Consider the following 22,438-nt stretch of genomic DNA (forward strand, 5'->3'; position numbering starts at 1 on the left):
ACCAAGGGACAAAAGGGAAAGAGGCTGGATAGAACCGCACAAGGGATATATTCCGGCAGCCGTAATTAGGGGTACTGTTTACAAGATACACCTTGCGACTTGACCTGCTCCTCCCATCCAACACCCAACCGCCCCCAAACTATGCAGTCCAGATGCGCTTGATGGCCTCGGTGATGCCCACATCGGTGGTCTCGAACTCGTAGAGCGCCAAGCCGACGACGGCGGTGGCGGCGTTGAGGCCCCACATGAAGAGCTTGCGCGCCCGCGGCGTCCTGTACGCGGGGACGTAGTCGATGATGATGTTCTGGAAGCCGGTGTGCGAGTGGATGAGGATGGTGGCGCAGAGGAGGGCGTCGAGCGTTGGGTTGAGCGAGCCGGCCGCGAAAGGGGCAACGGTGAGCGGGATCAGGGACCCGGCCACCAGCCGGTCAAAGGTCCAGTGGTAGGACCCGTGGGACGGTGACGTAGGCGGCACAGGGGCGGCGTCGTTTACTACATATCGGCAGGTTCTCGGTCAGAGTGTTCGGGGAGCGTATGTGCTAGGCTGTCCATGCCGGCGATGGTCACGGGCCCGGCGGCGGGGAGAAGTCGCTCATACCTGTGCCTTGGACGCGCTCTGTTCGGCCGGTCAGCATCTGCTCGTTCACTGCCAAGGGAGAGTGAAACGGGGATACGTACGGGGAAGAGGGGGGAGGATGTCCCTCCGGGCGGTGGTGTGGAAGGCGCTTGCGCGGGCGGCATTGGCGATGACGCTATGTTGAGAGGCCAGCCGGGCCGAAGCAACCTGCCGCAGCAGCGAGGAGCGAGCAATCGATGCCATTGTGTCTTGCGGTGCGCACTCAATTGGTTACAGCCGCGCTGGGTCGTTGACTGCTCCGGGGCTGACTGTTGGGACCGATGAAAGCGACGACAACGGGACAACGGGACAACGGTGAGGACCGCGAAATGGTTGCCGAAACAGCGTGCTGCTGATTCCTCGGCAATCGGAACCTGCATCTACCAATCGCCTTGTCGTCGAAGTCAGCCGAAGCTCCGTGGCCCCACCAAGAATACGGAAACGCTTTCAGCGGAAATTGTGGGCCTGTGACTCTTGGCGTCAATTCCTGGCCCAAAATATTGGGGAGCATCACGGGTTCCAACGCGCATTCGATACAACTACTCCGTACTATAGCGACCATCGCGGCAGGGCCACTACCTCCATCACACGACCCCGCGACGGCTTGGGCGACTCTCCTTCATATCATAGGATGCTCACAAGTCTTACCCGACGTTACTCCACCCATTGAGCCACTTGAGCGGCGCAAAAGCGGCAATGGCGCCCTCACTGGCGGTTCCCGGTCTCGTCCGCAGAGGCACTGTCTGCCACAGCTGCCTCTCATCATGCGCTAAAGGTCTTGCGCCCATTCGGCTGAGACACATCTCGACTGGATTTCTGCGGAAGACGGCAGAGGCAGAAGAGCAATGGCAGCAATGGGCGCAGGAAATCAAGGACGGGAAGCGGCCCAATCTCTGGGACATACTGGAGGAACGGGGATATGTCAAGGACACAGCCGGGTATGTATCAGTTCTCCGTTACGACCAACGTGAGAAACGGCTGGATCTGACAACTCTGGCACAGGTCGAAGGACACAATCCGAGAGCTTATGCGGACAAAACGGATAGGTGCTTATGTCGGTGTCGACCCCACTGCGAGCTCGCTACATGTCGGCCATCTCCTTCCTCTTATGCCGCTTTTCTGGATGTACATGCACGGATACGCGGCTTTCACACTGCTCGGCGGTTCGACAGTCAAGATTGGGGATCCCACCGATCGGCTAAAAGATCGGGCCGTCATTGGCAACGCTGACCTGGCCATGAACGTCACCAAGATGCACTATCAGATGAAGAAGCTTTGGACCAATGTCGAAGCGCAAGCTAGGCGGCATGGGTACCAGAAGGAGTGGGCCTGGAAACGGGGGATTGTGAATAACAACACGTGGTGGAACTCGCTTCCCATGCTCGAGGTCTTGAAGAGGGCAGGCAGATATATGCGCGTTGGGCCGATGCTGTCTCGCGACACGTGAGTTTGGACTCATCGATTTGTGCCATCTTCACTGACCCCGATCCAGCGTCAAGCGCAAGATGACGGAAGGCGACGGTGTCTCGTTCGCCGAGTTCTCGTACCCTATCATGCAAGGTTGGGATTGGTGGATGCTCTTCAGCAAGCACAAGGTGCAAATGCAGATTGGCGGCTCGGATCAGTACGGCAACATTATTACCGGCGTCGACATCGTCAAGGCGGTCCGGAACAGCGAGCCAGCTCCTAACCTGCGCATTCCTTGGAAAGGGCCCCTCGACGACCCGGTCGGGTTTACTGTGCCGCTCTTGACAGACTCGTCAGGCGCGAAGTTTGGCAAGAGCGCTGGAAACGCGCTATGGCTTGACCAATTTATGACAAGCGCGTTTGATTTGTACGGATATTTTGTCCGACGACCAGATGCGGACGTTGAGAAACTCCTCAAACTTTTCACTTTTATGCCCATGGAGGAGATTCAGAAGGTCATGACGGAACAGATGGAGGACCCGTCAAAACGAGGGGCCCAGCACCGGCTCGCCTACGAAGTCTTGACATTAGTGCACGGAGAAGACGCAGCGAAGGAAGCACAGCAACAGCACCGCATGATGTACAGCAAAGGTGGTCCGGCAATTCCGAGTGTGATAGGCGAACTCGGTGAGGAATACGAGGCGCCGTCAGGGAAACCGACAACCCCGAATAATGCACCACGGTTCGACATGATACTTCCGGAGTCTCTCATCATGGGCAAGTCGATCGGCCGCATCCTGTTCGCTGCTGGCCTTGTCGAGAGCGCGAGGCAAGGCCACCTTCTCGCCGAGCAACAGGGCGCCTACATTGGCGGCATGCCCGGCCGCAAAGTGGGGCAGGGCCAGCCCATGGACCCGTCACAGTTGACGTGGAACCCCATCAAGCTATGGTTCCCGCAGGAAACGCAAAGATACTTGATTGACGGCAAGCTTCTCATCCTCCGCAAGGGCAAGCACAACGTGCGCATCATCAAGATGGTCAGCGATGAGGAATACAAGGCATCGGGCCAGACATACCCAGGCCAGCCGTACACGGGACGTCTCCGGCAAATGAAGGAGCTCATGACATTGTTGAAGGCTGGAAAGACAACACCCGCCGAAGTAAGGCAAACGCTACTGAATGAGGCGATGAGGGAAGAGGAGGATGGAGATGAGTCGACTCTCAAGTTCCCAAAGGAGAAGAGCGATGTGGAGGTTAAGCTCGAGGCTCAGCTCGAGAGGCTGCTCGAGGAGGCCGAGAGCAAGTTGTAGAAAGATCAGCCGGTGTCGTTCTAGTAACTGTGTGCAGGTGACAGTCAGGACGGGAAAGGAAGCCCGCGAGATCTCCCGCACTTATAAGATAACGAACGATCCGGCGGCGTGCTGTGATGGCAATGCTTGTTCCACATGTGCCATCCCGCTCGTGGTTCGGCCAATACATTATGTATCACACAAAACCATTAGACCTGTACCATCACCTATACAAAACAGTCAAATCTCCCACCGGCGCGGGGAAGCTCTTGAGCTTCTCCATGATCTCGGCATCCGTCAGGTTCTGCTCCGTAATGATCTGGTCAAACGTATGACACCCGTCCGTGTACTTTTGCAGCGGATCGCCGCCCGCCACGGGCCTCGCCTGGCCCGTCGCCAGCGCCGCCAGGTACTGCTTGGACACGACGTATTTGTGCACTCGGTACAGGCACCCCTTTATCACGCCAAACTGCACCAGCCGCCGCACGTCGACGAACCGCAGCACGTCGAACCCGGAGTCCATGTGGCCCTTAAGCCACTCCATGACCGTCTTGCCGACGCAAAAGGTCGTCATCAGCTTGATGAGCATGTAGTTGGAGACGCGGTGGCCGTGAATAGCGCCGTTCCGGCTGACGTCCTCGGCGCCGCCGTAATCGTCGTCGTCGTCGCCCTGTCCGGTTCCTGGATCCCCTCCTCCGGCTCCTCCTCGGCCTGATCCACCCGCTTGTCCGCTGTTGGGGCTGACGCAGACGTAATTGGCACACTCGTCGATCATGCCTCCGACGTTAGCGATGAAGTCGTGGATCCCCGGCCGCGGCGCGTAGCAAGCGCCGAAGAAGAACATGTCGAGCAGCAAGATGGTGTCGTAGTAAAGCAGGTGGCGGAGGGCGAGCTGCGTCAGATCGAGCGAAACGTCGGCGAGGAAGGCGATGCGGCGCACGTCGGAGACGCCGTCGATGTGGGCGATGACGCGCTGCAGGGTCAGGTCCCAGGTGGGGTCGACTATGTCGGCGAACTTCATCTTTGCGACGGGCACGTGCCAGCCTCTGACCTCGGGCGGCGTGGGGTGGTGCGGGAAGAGCTTCATGTTGATTGTGTTGGCGTCGTCGACGGGGATCATGCACTCGCCGTAGTTGTTTAGGTCCTCCTTGATAATCTCGAGCAGCGACTCGATCGGCCGTCTGGCTTGATTCTCGGCTGTGTCTACGTCTTGGCTGAGATAGCCGCTCTGCTTCTCCATCTCGGCAAACGTGACGGCCAGCCTGCGCACGACGCGCTCGTAGGGAACCTGGTCGACGTCGTTCTCAACGACCAGGCCAAAGTTGAAGATGAACTCGTTGCGGTAGTAGCGGGGGCTGGGAATGGAGACGGGAAAGCCGAGGATAGAGTACTTGCCCTCCGGGTCGGTAACGGTAATGTAGCGGTTACGGAAGGCCTCCTTCGGGATAATGTACTCCTGCAGCACGCTGTAGTCGAGCAGCGGCGGCTTGGTGGTGGTGACGCCAGGAACGGGGACAATGCATCCTGGTGGGCTCTGGGCTACAATCTTTGTCCCTGTTTTGTATTAGCGGTGTCTATGTATTAGACTTGTTGGCTATGATACCTTCTTCAGGGAAGAAGCGGGCATAGAATATTCCCTGGATCATGGTGGCAGTGGTCTCACTGGTGTCTCGGTGGTTTTCATGTCGCTGAACTCGATCATCGACATTCACCCACAATGTGATTCCATCAGGAGTGTTCTCGGCAAAGTGGCGAGCGATGTTGCGGGACCCAAGCCGGGGCCTCGAGTTTGCGCCGGTTTAGGAGAGGTTGATGACTTGGAGGATGATCTTGGTTCGTCCAGGTCGGAAGAACGCGATGAATGTATCGTACATTACCCTAACCCTGACCGAGGTAGGCCAACGACGATCACCTACGCTGAACTGGCCTCTGATGGCCCAAGAGACGCCAAAGTTGGTTGGACGGTGGCATATCTATCAGATGGAAATGATGTTTTCTCTTTCTTTCAAGCCAAGCGGAATCCTCGAACTTCAAAATTATTGAGAGACAATTTATTGCAAGACAACGAATGTACAATGTATGATTTTATGCTTTCCTATCGTACCAACATACATCATTAGGCGTATGCACGTCTCATCCACCATTACGAGCGACCTGAGACTGAAACCCCTCTCTATATATTGATCCAAACCCGTAATACCGTCTAAAAGACCATCCCCTTGGTCTGCTTGCCCTGCTCAGCCTCCAGCTTCTTGACGTTGATGTTCTTCCAGATCCAGATGGAGGCAACGCAAAGAGGGATGAAACAAGCACCGGTAGTGACCATCAAGCGCTGAGAGTGGGCGTATGCGCCAACGACAGCGGCCCGCTCGGGAGTGCCGTCAGCGAAGGACATCTGCACCGTGATGCTACCGAAGATGGTAGCAGCCTGGTCCTTGGAGCCCTCGGGAAGGAGCTCGTGCAGCTTTGCCGGGGTGATGTTGTTCCACATGGCGCCGGCGATCGAATAGCCAATGGAAGAACCAAAGCCACCGAAGAGACCCCAGAGCGCGTTGACGGCGGCAATCTGCTGGTGAGAAACAGGCGCCATGACGGCGAGCTGGCCACAGGTAGCGAAGATACCAGTTCCGAGACCAACAAGCACTTGGGTAAGAGCCAAGACACCGACAGGAGAGTCGGGCTGTCGGAAAGGGATCAACAAAGCGGTTCCGATGAGGGTGATGGGTACACCAGTCATGGCGATCCATTTGAAGTTGCCGGTGTAGCTGATGAGCATTCCGATGAGAGGACCAAAGACAGACGAGGTCAGGGAGAAGGAGTTGAGAATGTAGCCGGCGTGTTCGATGCTCTGCCTGTGCACAACCTGCAAGTACGAGTTGTACATGGCGTTCCAGCAGAAGACGGAGAGGAACATGACACTGTAGAGGATACAAGAACCAACAATTGTGGGCTCCTTGAGGTACTTCCACGGAAGGAATGGAACGGGCGCCAGGTACCTCTCGTAACAGACGAAAGTTGGGAAGAGCAGGATACCGAGGACGATCATGGCGATGATGTAAGGAGTCTTCCACTGCTGGGGGGCGTAGGCTGAGAGGGTGAACGGCAGCATGAAGAGGCAAAAGGCAGCCATGATCAGAATGATACCGAGAACTTTTGAAAAGTCAGTACAATGCATTGAGTGCAGGAATGATAGGGCTTACTATCAAATTCAATAGCGTAGTGGGCAATGGACTGGATGACGTTTCGGCCGGACCGCTGCTTCTGAGCATAACCGGACTTGCGGGCCTTGCGGTACATGTAGAGCATGACAGCCATCGCAGGAACACTGCAAGCGACGAGAATGATGATGAAGGCTCCAAAGGCCCATCGCCAGCCGGGGCCGTTGTAGAACTTTGCAACGAGCTCGGGTCCAGCAAAAGTGGCGGCAATCCTAGGGGTCTGGTTGATACCGAAGATGATCATGCGGTTCTTGAGAGACGTGATATCGGCGCACATGACATCGATGACATACAGCAGACCGATGTGGCCAGTCCAGTAGAGGATGTGGCCGCCAATGTATGATTGGACGTCGGTGCAAACAGCCTTGGCGATCATGCCGAGAACACAGATTAGAAGCATCAGACAGAAGCCTTCGACGCGACCCCAGAGATCGATAACTTTGGCCATGGTAAGAGGAACGCAGCCACCAAGCGCTGTGGAGATGACGGTTCCGACGGTGAGCAAGCCATGGGATCCGAAAGCTGAGGTGATGTACGGGTTGAGACCAGAATCGATGTAATTTTGCAGCATGTCGACGAAATGAATCAGGTACAGCCTGAAATTGTTAAAACGTGCCCCTAAGCATGATTGACAGATATTTGCTTACAGAACAAACATGCTAATGAGCGTGGTCTTGCTCCAAATGCTCGTGATGACCCGGACGCGCTCAACGCCCCTCTGGAAACCCTGGACTTTCTCGCCATCGATGTCCACCTCATTGGTGTCCGGGTCAGCGACGATAGACCCGGTGCCGTGACCGACATTCTTCTCCGCGTCGAGCTCCGTGGGGGATGGCTCGATGCCAGCCGTGGGCTGTGGGCCACCAGCAGTGAGACTCATGGTAAACGTGAGCAGCCAAAGCTCAATAAGCTAACTTGTGCAGAAGCTATTGGTCTTGAGGACAGCGGGCGGAAAGTAAAAGGGTTGCGTTAGCTGGTGTTATATATATACCTAAGCACCCGCGCACTGGAAGCGCCATATTGATGGAGATTCGCCCCTGCCAACGCGTCGACTGCCGGACAACGGAGGTAATAAGTGTGTGAGAAAATTTGCGTCCCGTGTCACTGGCCCCCACGAGACTTTTGAAGGATTTCTCAACGATAGCGTGGCCCAGCAGCCTCTCATTGCTCGATGATCTGATAAGATGGAGCGCCCAGACACTTGATGATCAGATAAGATCCATCTCCGCCCCGAATGTCCAATCATGCCACGAGCACCTGCGGGGCAAAGCGCCATGGTTTCGGACAGAGCCACCATGTTGGGAAGGCCAAGAGTACGGATCCGTACGGCAGGCTACCTAGGCCTTGGTTTGGTACGGCGAGGTTCTCAAAAAGGCCTTGGTAATACCAAGAACACTGAAAAACTTGGTCGGTCATTTCTCGGCCTCAGAATCCTTCGGGTTTGCGGTGAGCAAATGTCGGGGTTTCCAGGAGATCGATTGTCTGGATTCCTGCAAGACCGTGAGGCGGCCTTGACACAACGCAGAGAAGCAGAGAGTGCAACGAGGTCTTGCATCGCTGACGCTGAATGAAAATGACGGAGGTCCAAGCCGACTTCAACTGCGAGCTACACAGCCTATGCTACGTTTAGAATATATCAGCCAGCCGGAGCCGCTGGATCGCAGGCTGGAGACTCTTCAAGTCTGACTTCGGGATGTTGGCAAGCCAGCAAATCTGAAAAGACCTTCATCTCGTAGAATGGTAAAATATTCCACAGTCTCAATTACGCACATAGATGAAATAGCATAATTTTACCGACCAATCTTCGAGGACTTTAAACAGCATACATATGCCATCACCCATCGACGCCGCCAGTAGGCGTAATATCCCGCTTGCCAAACCTCGACCCCAGCCCACCAAGATCCCGCCTAAAGAACTTGCCAATATTCTTCAGATTCTCGTTAATCGTCGCCTTCTCTCCCTGGGCACCACCAACGCCGACACTGCCACCCAACCCGGGCGTCGCCGCCGCTGTCGTGCCCATCCTTTCCACCCCATCCCTCGCCGCATTGAACAACTTCTCCCCCAGAGCCGCCGCGTCAAACCTGCCCGGCAACCCTGCACTCGCAACTACCGCGGCAGCAGCGCTGTTCCCGACAACCCCAGCACTCCCGACCAGACCTCCCCCAGCAGCCGAAGCAGAAGACAACGACGGCCCCGCCAGCAGCGGCGTAAGCAGGGGCGACCTCTCCATCAACTGGATCGCGCCCGAAGCCGAGGCGCTCTCGCGGTGTATGGCGAACAGTTCCAGTAGGTGGGCGTGGTCCTGCTTGCGCACGCCCTTGAGCTCGAGGACCTTGCGGAAGTTTGTCTCGGAGCGGTCGCCGATGTGAATCAGGTAGGCCTGCACGAGCCCTTCCGGCGGCGACGGGCGTACCTGCAGCGTCTTGAGGAGCGGGTCGATGCGCGTCATGGATTGGTTGACGCGTTTGACGAAGCCTGCGGGCGGTGGGTGATGCGGCGTTGAGGGGGCGGAAGAAGAAGGGCCGGCTGTGGTGATGGTGCTGCTGCTGCTGGTGGTGATGGTGGCGGCGGCGTTGCTGTTGTGGTAGGAGAGGAGGTTTTCGAAGGATTTGGTGAGAACATACTTGTCCAGGAGCATCTGTTCAGCGCCGACTTCGCAGACGGGGCGGCACTGGACGACGTTGTTGATGTAGGCGACGGCCAGGTGCTCGACCAGGTTGTCGCAGAAGGCGCGGGCGTATTGTGGTTTGATCACAAGCGGGAGAATCTCCTGGGCCTTGCCGTTTACGTGCCTGAGAAGCTCACCGACGTACGAGCTGTGGTCGCTGACGCTCTCCATGCGGCTCCAGTTGGTGTTCCTCATCTCGCGCCACGCGCCTTCGCAATCTAGCTCGACCTTGGCTACAAGGGACATGACGGCCGCACTAGCGACGCCCATGAAAGCGTCCGACTGTGACGACAGGTCCACCTTGGATGCCATATCGGGGTCGATGCGCTTTTTGATGCTCTCTTCCAGCTGGTTCGTGTTGGTGTGCCAGAAGTCGGCCGTGTTCAGGACAAGAACGATGTCTTTCAAAGGGACGCCTTGTGGCCCGCCACGCTGCAGGAAGGCGACGAGGACTTGCTGCGCATACTCGTCGAGGTACTTTGCCAACGTCTTGCTGAGGTCAAGCAGCCGCTCTCCTGTTGACAACTTGGCGCATTGTGAAAGAGTTAGCTTGTAGAAGTGGAAAAGCTCAATGGCTGATGGGATGACGGCTTGCGGTGAAAACTCTTCATCTGGGGGTATGAGCGGCTGTGTCTTGTATTTAGGAATCATGGCCGCCAGAGCCCTGTCCTGCGACTCGACCCACAGACTCAAGTATGGCTCGAAGGCAACGGATATGGAACCGTTGAAATTCTGTATCCGGTCATCTGCCGAGCTCAGAGTGTCGATGCTGGCTCGCGGCTCACTCGCGAACCTCCGTTCCAGGCCCTGCTCAAAGTCCATGGTCTCTTGCAAGCAGCTCAGCAACAGGTTCACGTCGAGCTTGGTCCCGTCAATCCTGCGCATGCTCTTCTCGAGGATTCCCTTGAAGTCTTCCCGCGTTCCGTCGCAGAAGGCCATGGCCAAAGTTTCGCTGACGCGCCAGTGCGGCGGGAAAATGACAGCGTGCTCCTCCTCGTGCGTCTTCAGCATGCGCTTGAACCATGCATAGCGTCGCCCGATGTTGTCGAGGCTGCCGGCCTCGTCGTTGCCTCGGAAGACCTGGCGGTACTCGCGAAGCTCCGTGTTGACGTACCACGTCACCAGCCTCGCCTTGGCGTGGTCGCCAAGGGCATCCATAACCAAGCAGGCTTCGACCAAGACGCCACGGCGAGTGGCCACCTCTCCCTTGGCGAAGGCTATCTCGAAGTCCTCGCAGACCTGCTCCAGCAGTTCGCGCTGTAGCTCGCTCACGTTCCGGCTCAGCACGGCAATCTGCTCTATGCTGCGGTAGCTGTTGAAGTGGCGCATCAACTGCAAAACGGCTTGCAGGAGGCCGGCGCACTCCCGGTACTGGCGGGTCCGGGCGAGGCCACGCAGCTGCTCGTAGGCGGTCGTCAGCATCTGCAGCCGCTTCAGGGCCGTCATGCTGAGGGTCAGGTTGCGCTTTGTGCCATCGAGGCGCTTGATGTCGGCGGTCATGGTGGTGATGTCGCGCTCCGTCTGCAGGGCGCGGCTGCGCACGCTCTCGATACGCTGGAAGAGGGAGGCCAGCTCGGCCTGGGCCGACTGCATGCGCTCCAGCGACGAGTCCGGCCCGTAGGCCTGGGCCGTCTCGAGAGATGCGATCGACTGCGAGAGTTCATCTCTATGGCGCTGAATGGTCGACAAGACGCGAGCGACCGACGAGACGGTGGACGGGTGCGAGAAGAGGAGGTTCAGGTGAGCGATCGGGTCGTACTCCACTGCCAGGCCAGGAATATGTCAGTACAATCCGGGTTGGGTTCGTTTTCACGCCATTCAGGGGATTTGGAGGTGCTGGTCTGCGTACCTGAATCAAGCGACAGAGAGTCTGCAATGGCAATGTTCATGGTGACTCGAAGTACCAGGTCTCGCTGTCAAGAGCCCCGAGTAGTTGCTTGACAAACCAGAACCGTTGAAGCTTGTTGTCATACCTGATGCAACAAGAGATCGATGCCAAGTACACGGAGTATTCGTACTCGTACTCCCTAATTCAGCTCCAGAATGCCACGGTAACATGACAGTGCTTAGCCGAATCCGGTGATCAAGTTGACCCCAGATCGTGCGGGCGTTGGACTTTCGAGAAGAAGCCCGGGCATGCAGCGGAGTCCAGCCTGATACTCTTTCTGAGCATGAAGAAGAGGGGCTTCCCAGTCAATCTCACTCTGGAAAGCACGATTTCAAAGTCCGGGCAAGTTTGGGTGTTTCCGAGGTTTAGGGTTGAAACCAACGCGCTGAGCTCCGATAAGAGATCCAGTGCGCTTATCCCATCTGGACACAAACGAACGTCACGCAAGACCACGCGAGTCAACTTGACCATTGTTTGTCAACCCTCGAGTCTACCAACAGCACCACGAAGAATGATGCTGCCACAGACATCATGGACACATCTGCTGCAGCCTCGACGCTTACCAGGCAGCGCCTCAGCGTGGCTGTTTTGTCGCTTGCCGCAACCGCGACGCTGGGCTACTTTTGCTACCGCGTCTACAACCCACCGTTCCCGGAGCCGCTGCCAGACCGTCGCCTGCACCGTAGCAATGCCATCCGCCACCGCAGGCGCTCGCTCCCCGATGTTGTCCACAACCACAGCCGCGAGCCTTCCGACGCTTCCACCACGTCGGTCGAGTCCGATGCTCATGCTGACGAGAACGTCGACGTCAACACGGTCCGCCCCTTGAACGACGCCGAAACAGTCGCCGACGAACACGAGCATGTGCTCGAAGACAACTGGTACGACGACGGCCACAACCACTTTGGCGGCCAGCACCAGCGCGCCGGCCAGAACATCGTTAGCCTGCTCTTCCGCGTCTCCGAGGACAACGCCCGCCGCAACGCCTATGTCCACCGCGGCTGCCTCTGCAATGGCTGCGGCATCACCCCGATTCGTGGCATCCGCTACCGCTGTGCTAATTGCACCGACTTCGATCTCTGCGAGACGTGCGAGTCACAGGGCCTCCACACCAAGACGCACATCTTCTACAAGATTCGGGTCCCCGTTCCGCGCCTCGGCTCCCGCCCGCTGCAGCCAGTGTGGTATCCCGGCGACCCTGAAAATTGTTTGAGACTTTTACCAAAACACCTCATGGCCAGGTTGTCCAAGGAAACGGGCTTCGAGCGGCCCGAACTGGAAGCCCTGTGGGAGCAGTGGACTTTCATGGCCAACACCGAGTGGCGCGAGGACCCTGACGAGCTGGGCTTGGCTATGGACCGCAAGACGTTCGAGCGTTACCTGGTGCCATCGGGCGGATACCGTCATATCGCGCCGAACCTCCTGCATGACCGCATGTTCGCCTTCTACGACGACAACAACGACGATCTCATAGGCTTTTCCGAGTTTCTGCACGGCACCGCGTACCGCAAAAGGAAGCACAGACTCCGCAAGGTGTTTAAAGGCTATGACATTGACGGAGATGGTTACATCAATCGCCGCGATTGCCTGCGCCTCTTTCGAGCATACTATGTGGTCTTCAAACATATGCACAGGGACATTCTTGACGGCCTCGATGACCAGGTCATGAGCTCCACCGAGGTCGAACAGCTAGTGACTAGTAGGCAGCCATTGAGCAGCTTATTCGGCCGGGAAGGCGGCTTCACCCACGCCGACGCCGACCGTCCGATGCGAGGAAAAGTCACCAACCTCAACACCGGCGAGGTCCACATCACTGATGGAGCGACGACTGCAATCAACGAGGACACGCCGGACACCGCGGACCGCCAGTCGGTTCTGACCAGTCTGTTTACCAGCCAAGCGCACGCAGCCGAGACTCTCTATATGCCAGGATTGGACAACGCACGATCAGTCGGGGAGAGAGCATCTGGGATAGAATATCTGAACGGACTTCTGAACCCTCCAACCCGCATCAGTGAACTGCCAGCACTTCTTCTCGGCGAAACCCGCGGTGGCGACGATTTTCTTGTCGTCATAAACGGTGGCGGCGGTCAGCAAGAGGGCAGCAACGGACAGGGGACCCGTACTGGAGACGGAGATGGTCACAGGCCGGGAGAAAATGGCACCTTGGGATCCGGGGGGGACGGAGTTGGATATGGAACTCGTGCGAACGGGTCTTCAGACAGCGGAGAAACCGGTCCAGACGACCGGGCCCAGCCTCAGGCCTACAGGTTTACCTCGAATCGCCGTCTAAGAGCCAATGCACGGAGAAAACTGTTTGACCGTTGGAAGAGGAGGCAGTTTTACCTGGATGAGGAAGAGGGCGTGTTGCCGCCGGACGATTGGAGCGACAACGATGACATTCTCGCCCATCTCAACGGCTCAACCGACGGCGACTCCAAGGCAGCTCAGCCTGCGCCCTCGTCCCGGTCGCGATCGTCATCCAAGGTGCGATTTGCCGAAGACACCGATGACTACGACGTCAGGTCCAACCCTTCGACATCGTCGAGGAGCATCCCAGAGCGATGGGGAGGCATGGAGATTCCCGACGCCGAAAGAGACGTTGGCAAGGAGATATTCTACCAAGTCAGCCAGCAGGCCTTCAACGAGATTCTTGACATCCTCTTCAAGGCGAAAGAAGATCTTGCAGTTCAGGCGGCTGAGACCAAGGAGAAGCGCGATAAGTACAGGCACATATTCCAATCGATCAATCCGGATGAGGAGAACGAAACCCAAACCACCCCAGAGTCCGGTTCGGGAAACCCGAAGTCTCCTCGAGACCTGTCGTTGGAGGCACTGCTTGCCTTCAGTGGCTACTCAGTCGATCAAACATCCGCGGCGCAGAGCAATGCCAGGACCGAAGGTGAAGCGGAGGCAAACCGAGGCGACGAGACCGGCGATGATGACGATGATTCCGTCCCGCCCCCGCTGATAACAGTTGACGCACAACCTGGGCAGCCAGCTTCTACCGAAGCCGAAGTCTATCGCGATCCCACTATGCCTCAATTCCGTCCAGATTCGGTGCCGGCATCCCACGAGCGGGACGCTGCGCAGAGCCAGGCACAGCCGGCACTCGCGTCGTCGCCAACGCGATTCGTGGGCCTCCAACCATTCCCTCCACCGACCGACTCTCAGAAGCCAACGGATCCGGAGGCTGAGGCAGCAGACGGCAAGACAACGGGCAGCCCTTTGCCCAAGTTCATTTCGCGGAGCACGCTAATCAACTGGAAGCGCCTCGACCTCGCTGAGGAGGAGGCAAGGGAGCGCGGGGGATGGGGCAGGCTGAGCTACGAGGAGTTCGAGCGCATCTACAAGTCAGCCGAGGCCAGTGGCACCCGTCTGGACTACCTGGGCACCTGGATTGACTTTTGCATTCCGTCTACCTAGTGGGATTGTGGACTTGAAACGATGGAAACGAGGGCCGCGAGGGTATTCCGGTGGTGGGTGACCTGGCTTGGAGATTTCTAGGCCCGGGCTCTACCTGGAACAGCGTGTATGAGTGAGTTTAGTGATAAAGGGGGAAAACGGGGTGTTGAGGTTTCATACTTTGGCGTGTATATTGAATACCCAGGTTGTCAATGTACAATACAAGTACGAGGACCCGGCGGGTGCAGCGCATGGAAGCTATGCAGATAGATGCTTAGTTCTTTTATCCCAGTTTCTTGAATGGAGATACCTTGCCATTTCTACTACTTCTACTTCAGCATGCTACAGCTGTTTTTGTAGTTTCCCTACTTCTGCGCCCATTCTGTCAAGAAAAAGCGATGGCAAAGAGGCATGGTTTGGTTATGGGAGGGGATAGAAAAGAGGCAGTAAACAATGCGCACGGATCAAGGGCAGAGCGTCGCCCAGCAATCGCTGAACTGTTCAAGACCATCCCAGGGGTCGTGGCAAGATAATCCATTGCAAGCAGTTCTCGGAGACGCATTTATGATGTACCGATGATGGGTGTTACCTTCGTCCTTTGCCCCCTTATGATCCTCGGTGAATCGGAAACCCCAGGTCCAGACATCAACCCTTTGACACACCACTCTGGCTGGATGTGGTGCTGTATGTGTTACATAAATCATGAGGGGCTACTTGTGTGAAGTTGATGTACCCTACAAGTTTCAGAAATTGGGATCGTAATTCTTTATAGATATTACTGGTGTAAGCTATAGCGCTTGTGAAGCTCTGTGGAAGAGAGAATCAAACAATCTCTAGTTGTTGCCCAGCGTGTTGAGGTTGGCCGGGCCTCTGGATGGCAAGTTAGTAGTCTAGTAGACTTGCGAGAAACCGGGAATCATTGTAATGTTACAACGTATTCCTGAAATATTTGGGTCTGGTGTTCTCGATGGCGCCCCTAGAGAGCGTGCGAGGTGAGCCTGCGGTCCCTGGGGGATAACTCGTGCATCAGGAGGCGCTACACTTCTAATCTGGCTGGTGATAACCCCCGACAAAGTACCTGGCGCATCTTCTGACAGGTCGCCGTGATTCTCAGATAGCTCCGCCGAAAGATTTTGGCTCGGGAACTTCCCCTTCGGGGAGCCGCGTACCTTGGCTGTCTCTGATACCTCCATGGACTGCAATGAACTGGAGCAGTTGCCGCTCACTTTCTGAAGCATACAACAACGTTTCTTTACTGGCCGACGGTCATGCAGTCTTATCGGGACCTCAGGAGTATGGTCCGTCCAGATCTTGTTCGCGCAGCTGCGAGGGGGTAGCGATGCTCGGCACCGTGAGGCCGCAATGTTTCGCGCGGGTGGTGGTAATTCTCGGCGTCAAGGAGGTCAGAATATGACCGAAGGTGACCCAACAGCCGTTGATTAGCCTGATGGTAACTCGTCGAATCTCCCTTGTACGGTACTTCGGGCTGTCTGAGATGGTGGGGGGATTTATCTTGCAATGCTGGATTCACCGTCTTGAATACTGGATGACTTCCCTATCAACTGTAAGTTTGGAGAGCCGAGTTACCGGGAGATACAAACAAGTTCAAGAGGCTATGGGTATACTTCCATCGATCGCGTTCTGTCAGGCCAGGGTGTCAAAGAAACGCGTATCAGAACTCGTAAAGGGAGGGTGGTTGCTTCCAGTCGGCGCACGGAGCCAACGAGGAACCTCAGGCTCGTCCAGAGGATGCTTGCCGGAAGGGCGGCCTCTGGAACGACGGGCAGCAAGCAAGCGCCGGCGTGATTCTCCCAGCGTATCGAATGGACGTGGTTGGGTCTCGGCGGCGGCACCGAGATAGGTAGTCGGCCCATGTTTGGTCCCTCGCGCAAGCTTTGATTCGGGAGAAGAAAGAGATAGGTGGCGAGCCAAGACTGTTAAAGACCCAACGCTGTTGCTTGACGAGTGAGGAGCCCCGAAGAAGGAACACCACCCTCCATCACCTCCAGTCCGCCGCAGTGACATGCCATGGACTGTCTCATCTTCAGCAAGAGATATCGGTTGATAGGCTGCAGCCAATGGTAGCCAAGAGCGGGACGCATGTTGTGACAGATGCAGACATGTAAGAGACAGACGGTGGGAGTTGAGTCCAGTAGTGGTAAACATGGGTGTGTTGTGGTGAACGGGTACTCTGTAAATGTAGTCGAACTCGATATGGTAGGTTCCCAAGCAGTGTATTGAATCTACCAACGTGTCTTATCCAAATGCTAAGGGAAAACCTGGAAGAGTCGGACCCTTTGTCTGGTTACATGCTGCACCGGGGCACACCTGGGCGACTGGAGTTGACCTGGATAATGCTAGACGGTCCGGTAGTAGTTATGGATTTCCGGGCCGGACGAGGCCAAGTCGACTGTCGGGTATTAGCTGGTATCAGACACATCGCGCAATCTAAGCTGGGGTCAGAGGAAAGATCCAACGGAGTGAGGAGCAGAAGACGCGGCGCAGACCCAAGACGCACCTCGCCAACTGGACTCCCAACTTGGAAGTCAACGAGAAGTCAGCGACTCGCCGGCCTGAAAAGCCGGCTCTTTGCATTGACCACACTTGACTAATAACAGTTTGAGCACATAATTCAAACCTCAATGCTTTCTTGGGACAATCCTGTTTCAAGTCCACGACCGAGTCACCGGAGGCGAGCAGTACATGGAATCCCCCTCAATCCGTAACGCCTCGAGCTCTAGGCTTTTGCCTAGGGCAAAACCGCAGCCGTGTTAAGCTCCCATTGCCCCGTCTCTGATTTCAAATCTAGGATCTTATAAACCTGACCCGTCAGAGCTTAACTTGTGACCACTGGCAGGCATGAGCTGTCTCGACTGGCGTTGATGCCTGCATGTTTGAGAACATGAAGGCAACCCGAATCCGCCCGAGGGCTGTGCATGGGTCGTTGGTAACATGATTTGAGCTCTCTGCAGGTCCATGTCAGAGGCGGCAGGCCTACCTCCAGTTGGGCCAACAAACAAAGAAGCATCCCCCGGCATCATGGACGTAAAGCGGAAGAAAACCGACCAACTCCTGTTGTGTTCCGTCTCCACCGTTGTTGCGGTTGCAGCAAAAGATCAGCACCTTCCCGGTAACCCGTGTTGTCACAGTGTGCTAGGGTAGACGATCTACTGGAAAAGTTTGTCCGTTTGCTGCATACGGTAAGGTCGGTAGCTAAGCTACCTTAGCTGCAAAAATACGCTTGTTCTCCCTAGAGCAGGAGATAATGCTGCGGGAGAGAGGAGGCTGTGAAAGCACAGGATCCAGTCACCTTTGAAGTACACCCCCTTTACGGATGACCACATTGGGAACGGCAAAACGCCCCCCTGCAGAATGGCGCTTCCCCACGCGCCTCTAGGACTCGAGGGCCGGCACGGGCACCCGTCGGGCATCGACATCCTTCTCTCTCCCCACCAGTTTGAAGATGGCTGCATGCAACCTGGAGGTTTATCTCTCTCAACAGCTGCAACAGCCATCCCCTCTCGGGCCCGAGACTGCTACACAACCTCCCCTCTGGTCTCGTCTCCCGCTGGTTCCTTTCCGATCCTCTTCTTGCTCCGGCGATCTTCAACCCTCGACAGCTTGTCTACTTTGATCTTCAATCACCAAGCTGGGATCTCCCCGAATGTGGTTGAGCGTCAAGCTCAAAGCAGGGGTCAGGCTTCAAGGAATAAACCTGAATTCCGCACTGTATGTCCATAATCGAGTGCAAAACCAACGCTTTCCAGCCTCTGGCTGAGACGGCGGACTGCCACTCCCCGCACCGCCATCCGGTAAGTCAAGGCTAAGGTACCTTAACAGTCGCCGTCCCTTCGAAGCCCGCCTCGAGTGGTCGCCGAATGGCAGCCCATTAAGCGCCGCCATGCAGCAGCCGCACTGCCGTGAACAAAGATGAAAGGATATGACAGGTCATTTTGTTCGGCCTGGCCGCTGCAAGCCCAGTCAGACCAACAGCAGGCTCTGATTTGACTACCAAACGCTCGGGTCAGAACAGCGGGCATGATACGTCCGTCTAAATTCAGCGGTACTCCGAACACTACCCCCCTTCTGTTGGCGTCCAGGCCATGCCCGTATCTAACGCGCGGTTTAGCACTAGTTCAAGCCAGTCAAGCCACTCTCACTGAATGGACGAGAAAAGCGCTTTGACTCGATCCCTGATCACCCAGGGCTGATGATGAGCGTGGGGACTCGGAGTCGGGGGAGATGGAAAGGATCTTCCGCCAAAATGGACAATACACACCAAAAACTGAATGTGCGGTGTGCCTTTGGACAAGAGATACCGAGACATGTCCGTGATGTTCTATCTCGGCAGTCATGATTTGCAGGGCTGTTGTTGATTTTGGATGCGTTGGCATTTTCTCCTTGGCATAACGTTAGTAAGGCTAAATGTTCCCAATCAACACCAAGGTGCAGGAACAGAGGCAACTGAGGACAGCACGCAAGTGACAGATCCCCAGCCATTCGGGGATTCAAACAGTTGATTGTCGCTATGATGCCAACTAACCCAATGTCTGCCAAGCAGCAAAAATGAAACACATTTTTCAAACGATGAAAGCCTGATGCACACATAATCTGGCGCTCAGGGCACAAGCTCCATGGAATAGGACTCAAAGGAGGACAGGTATTAGTTGAACCCCTGTGCATGTTATCCTTCGCAGTCCGAATCCGCTGGCAGAAGAAAACTGTGCGACGAACTCCGGGTCCTCCGGGTTGTAGCATGGTCTTTGACATCGTCTGAGATGTTGCCTGTTAGCCTGACTCCGGGTCAGCTTCCGGTTTCAGACGAGCTCGACGTGAAGGTCGTACTTACTGATGCCCACCGGCGAAACGTTTTCTAAAAACACAACAATGTGTCAGAAAATTTTCCGGCATCGCAGCTTGTTGTGCTGCCACCGGCTCCGGTCATGACAGTGCGTCGGATGGGATAGCAATCACTCCTCCTTTTTTTAGTCCGACGGGGAGGAGAACGGCGCACATGAGTTGCAATCTTCACACCGAGCCTCTTCCCCGTCCCGACGGAGAAGCTTCCTGCAGTCGCAAATCCAGTAGGCCTCCCCAGGCCACCTGGGCCGCTGCACCTCAATCACGTCGCGAGGCTCGTAGATGCCCAGCCTCAGGCCACACTGAATACAGAAGCGCCGGATGCCATATGTCTTTTTGATGCGCGGGTTGGACCTTGCACAAGCCTGGCCAGCGCGGCGGCCATTCCTGGCCGCTGATTCCTTGAGGCTGGCCCGAGTCACTGTCGGGTCGTAGTACCCGGAGCTTGGACTTGTTGAGGACGCAGGTGGCGTGCCGGACCGCTCCCGTTTTGTTGTCCCTGGTGTCGAAGACCGTGTCTCGGTCTCCTCGTCGGCATCTCCTGCTTCCCTGGCGGAAGGAGGGCCCCGATGCATCAGCTCAAACTGGTGGTAAAGTTTGAGCTTTAAGCAGTGATAGCACGCTAGCCCCCATGGTTCCTTGGAGTTGGATTTCCCCGGCTTGGAAGTGCCTGATTCCTCAGAATTACTGTGCCCAGGGTTGCGCTCCGCTTCCAACAGGCTAAGTACATCGTCGAATGATTGCTCGAAATCCTCTGCGCTGTCAACCGGGCCTGATGATGTCTTGCTGTCCCGTTGCGTGCTCGCTGACGGGGGATGATCGATTGGTGTCGCTTGCTGCGGCGGCAGAGCTGGCGGAGAATGGTATGACGTGGCCGAGAACAACGGATACATGGCGGACGGGTAGGAGTCGTACGACAAAGGCGATGACTGCTGATGCAGAACGCCTACCGGGTAGCCGCCATACGGGGAGGATCTCGAGGAGTGTCTTGCGCTCAAAACCGGCGGGTAAGGCGAAGGGAATGAAGCAATTTGGGGTTGAAGGTACTGAGACGGGAGCGACGGTGGATCAGGTTGAGGTGTGTGCAAGTGCTCATGGCCGAACCCCGGGTACTGGTTCCTGGAGTATATACCATTGTTTGTTTCCGAACCAGAAGTACTGGATGCGGGTGAAAGCGTGCGTGAAATGCCGGCGTGGTGAGTGTAGATTGTCTGGTGCGCTGTGGAGGAGGAAGCCGCCGATGAAGTTGAAGATACTGAGGAAGAGCGCGCTTCTAACACCTGGCTCGTCAACGCCGGAGAGTCATAGTAATCTTCGGAATAGGCCCCGCGATTGTAACCCATTGCGTTGCAACACAGCTGATCGTGGGACGGGTGTTGTTGTTCAGTGGCGGCGGAAGGAGGCTTTAGACTGGGAATGATGATGTTCCTGATGTTTTCAATGGATAGCCTGAGATAAAGGGGTCGCGAGCATCTGGACGAGGGAACCCGGTTTGCCCGTCTTTAAATGGTGCGGCCACCTGCGTGAGGATTGCGGCGCGAGGGAGGGCCGGCAGATCGTGTTGGTCTGGTGCTGTCGATCAGGGCGTACGGCAGCTCGGCTGGAGAAGTGTGGATTGACTGGGTCAAACACTGGGCGAGGACAGCGGCTTCTCAGGCGACCTTCAGAAAGGCGCCGCGCCTTCTCTCTAGCCTCTATGGCCGGCTCGATGCGCGGGCAGGCTGAAAATCTGGGCGGAGACGGCCGTGTTAGCAATCATCGCCAGGGATGACTGCTTGAATGGCTCAGATCGGGGTTGGTTGAACCCTTGCGACTCACTCTCCAGAGAGCGGGTACAAATGTCGGAGCCAAGATGCTGGCAGAGAGTAGAGAGTCGGTAAGTACAGATCATCTGACTGAGAGAGAACGCGGCCAGCCGTGTAGTGAATGTATTCGTTGCTGTGTACCAGTGGGTCAGGGGTAGCAAGGAAGCAAAGAAGCAAAGAAGCGCCGGGAGGGCTGGTGGATGTCCTTTCAGCCTTGCGCTCACACCGTGATTGGCACCGCCCTGTGAGACTGCAGATAGGGATCGGAGCTAAGTGGGTAGCTTCAAGGTAGGCTCAGAACCCCAGTCCATACATAGATGCCGCTTTTGTCGATAATGGTCGTCCTGCCTGATGGCTTCGAGGGAACGGATGCACGTTACAGAGATGCGCGGGAAAACGGCAAAGCGGGAGGTTTTGCCCAGGATTAGAAACAGCGGTCATCGCTTGTGGTCCGGATCCGGAGCTTTGGTATGGATGGATGCAACGGTGAGAGATTGCGCCTTCATGCAGGCCCCGTATTCCGAGAAGCAAACGTTCCTCGAGGAAGAGTGGCAGTACGTCGTGAAGATAACCACGCTGTGTCATGGAATCAGTCTGGTCATCGTCTGGAGTTGGCGGTATTTGCGGCGGGCAAGTCCTAGGCGGGCTTCTCGCCTCGAATCGCCGATTTTGGAGTGGTTCAGCCGGGGAACTGTCGAGAGGAAGATACCTTTCAAGGCTTGATCCGCGAGATACGAAGCATATGTCCCTCATCGCACCTTGGAGAGGCCTGGCTGGGTCAAGGTACCTCACGCAGGTAGCTGGACTTCAATGCGAAATCCTTTAGTGCGCAGTGGCTGGATGCTAGCTGTCTTGGCTTTTTTGCACCATGTCCCGTCCAAATCCCATCCCAATTCAGTTTTGCAGGGTGCAGTTGGCGCTACGGATTACCCGTGCCAGAAGCTTCCTTCAGCGCCTTCCCATGCGCCTCGCGCTGCCAGTGTTTTAGTACTGAAGTTGAAGACGGTGGCGGCCGACTATCGCCAGCGTAAACAGCCTGGGAATACAATCATCGCAAGCGAGTCAGCGACCTGACCGTCGTGGCCGGCCGACAGAGAGGCTCGAGGGTTGGAGAGAAGAAGTACGGAGTACCTGGGAATGCTCCGAGAACACTGGACCCAGGGCAGAGCAAGGGCACCAGGCCGGATGCTACTCCAGAGAGCCTTTCGCAGAGGCCCAGTTGCCTCGGGGTGCTGGCCACCTGCTCCACTTGACTAAGGCAACGGCTCGACCAACAGCT

At 56.4% G+C, this 22,438-nt stretch overlaps 7 protein-coding genes across 7 annotated transcripts; 2 read left to right on the forward strand and 5 right to left on the reverse strand.

The window, feature by feature from the left end:
* Positions 1–139: 139 nt before the first annotated feature.
* N657DRAFT_630274 (uncharacterized protein) lies at positions 140–820 on the reverse strand (the record flags this gene model as incomplete). The annotated part of the gene is made up of 3 exons (XM_062790965.1): positions 140–492; positions 599–616; positions 679–820. 3 exons carry the CDS (start codon positions 818–820, stop codon positions 140–142), a joined length of 513 nt encoding a protein of 170 aa, XP_062653137.1.
* A 306-nt stretch (positions 821–1,126) lies between these two features.
* On the forward strand, positions 1,127–3,567 carry N657DRAFT_639979 (uncharacterized protein). Its single transcript, XM_062791878.1, has 3 exons — positions 1,127–1,554; positions 1,619–2,059; positions 2,109–3,567. Exons 1-3 carry the CDS (start codon positions 1,313–1,315, stop codon positions 3,331–3,333), a joined length of 1,908 nt encoding a protein of 635 aa, XP_062653138.1. The 5' UTR covers positions 1,127–1,312; the 3' UTR covers positions 3,334–3,567.
* On the reverse strand, positions 3,536–4,958 carry N657DRAFT_652787 (nitrogen permease regulator 2; the record flags this gene model as incomplete). The annotated part of the gene is made up of 2 exons (XM_062794334.1): positions 3,536–4,866; positions 4,916–4,958. The coding sequence occupies 2 exons, from the start codon at positions 4,956–4,958 to the stop codon at positions 3,536–3,538; spliced, it is 1,374 nt and encodes a 457-aa protein (XP_062653139.1).
* Positions 4,959–5,349: 391 nt separating this feature from the next.
* Positions 5,350–7,678, reverse strand: N657DRAFT_587279 (siderophore iron transporter-like protein mirB). The gene is made up of 3 exons (XM_062789814.1): positions 7,178–7,678; positions 6,513–7,126; positions 5,350–6,462 (listed from the first exon to the last, which is right to left on the reverse strand). Exons 1-3 carry the CDS (start codon positions 7,408–7,410, stop codon positions 5,516–5,518), a joined length of 1,794 nt encoding a protein of 597 aa, XP_062653140.1. The 5' UTR covers positions 7,411–7,678; the 3' UTR covers positions 5,350–5,515.
* A 686-nt stretch (positions 7,679–8,364) lies between these two features.
* On the reverse strand, positions 8,365–11,090 carry N657DRAFT_630278 (uncharacterized protein; the record flags this gene model as incomplete). The annotated part of the gene is made up of 2 exons (XM_062790966.1): positions 8,365–10,964; positions 11,051–11,090. 2 exons carry the CDS (start codon positions 11,088–11,090, stop codon positions 8,365–8,367), a joined length of 2,640 nt encoding a protein of 879 aa, XP_062653141.1.
* Positions 11,091–11,306: 216 nt separating this feature from the next.
* Positions 11,307–14,816, forward strand: N657DRAFT_639984 (uncharacterized protein). The gene has a single exon (XM_062791879.1). It carries the CDS (start codon positions 11,621–11,623, stop codon positions 14,513–14,515), a length of 2,895 nt encoding a protein of 964 aa, XP_062653142.1. The 5' UTR covers positions 11,307–11,620; the 3' UTR covers positions 14,516–14,816.
* Positions 14,817–19,220: 4,404 nt separating this feature from the next.
* N657DRAFT_71507 (uncharacterized protein) lies at positions 19,221–21,037 on the reverse strand. Its single transcript, XM_062797469.1, has 2 exons — positions 19,340–21,037; positions 19,221–19,267 (listed from the first exon to the last, which is right to left on the reverse strand). The coding sequence occupies exon 1, from the start codon at positions 20,695–20,697 to the stop codon at positions 19,480–19,482; it is 1,218 nt and encodes a 405-aa protein (XP_062653143.1). The 5' UTR covers positions 20,698–21,037; the 3' UTR covers positions 19,221–19,267; positions 19,340–19,479.
* Positions 21,038–22,438: the final 1,401 nt, after the last annotated feature.

This window comes from Parathielavia appendiculata (genome assembly GCF_033297405.1).
Source record: "Parathielavia appendiculata strain CBS 731.68 unplaced genomic scaffold N657scaffold_1, whole genome shotgun sequence".
Lineage (NCBI taxonomy): Eukaryota > Fungi > Ascomycota > Sordariomycetes > Sordariales > Chaetomiaceae > Parathielavia > Parathielavia appendiculata.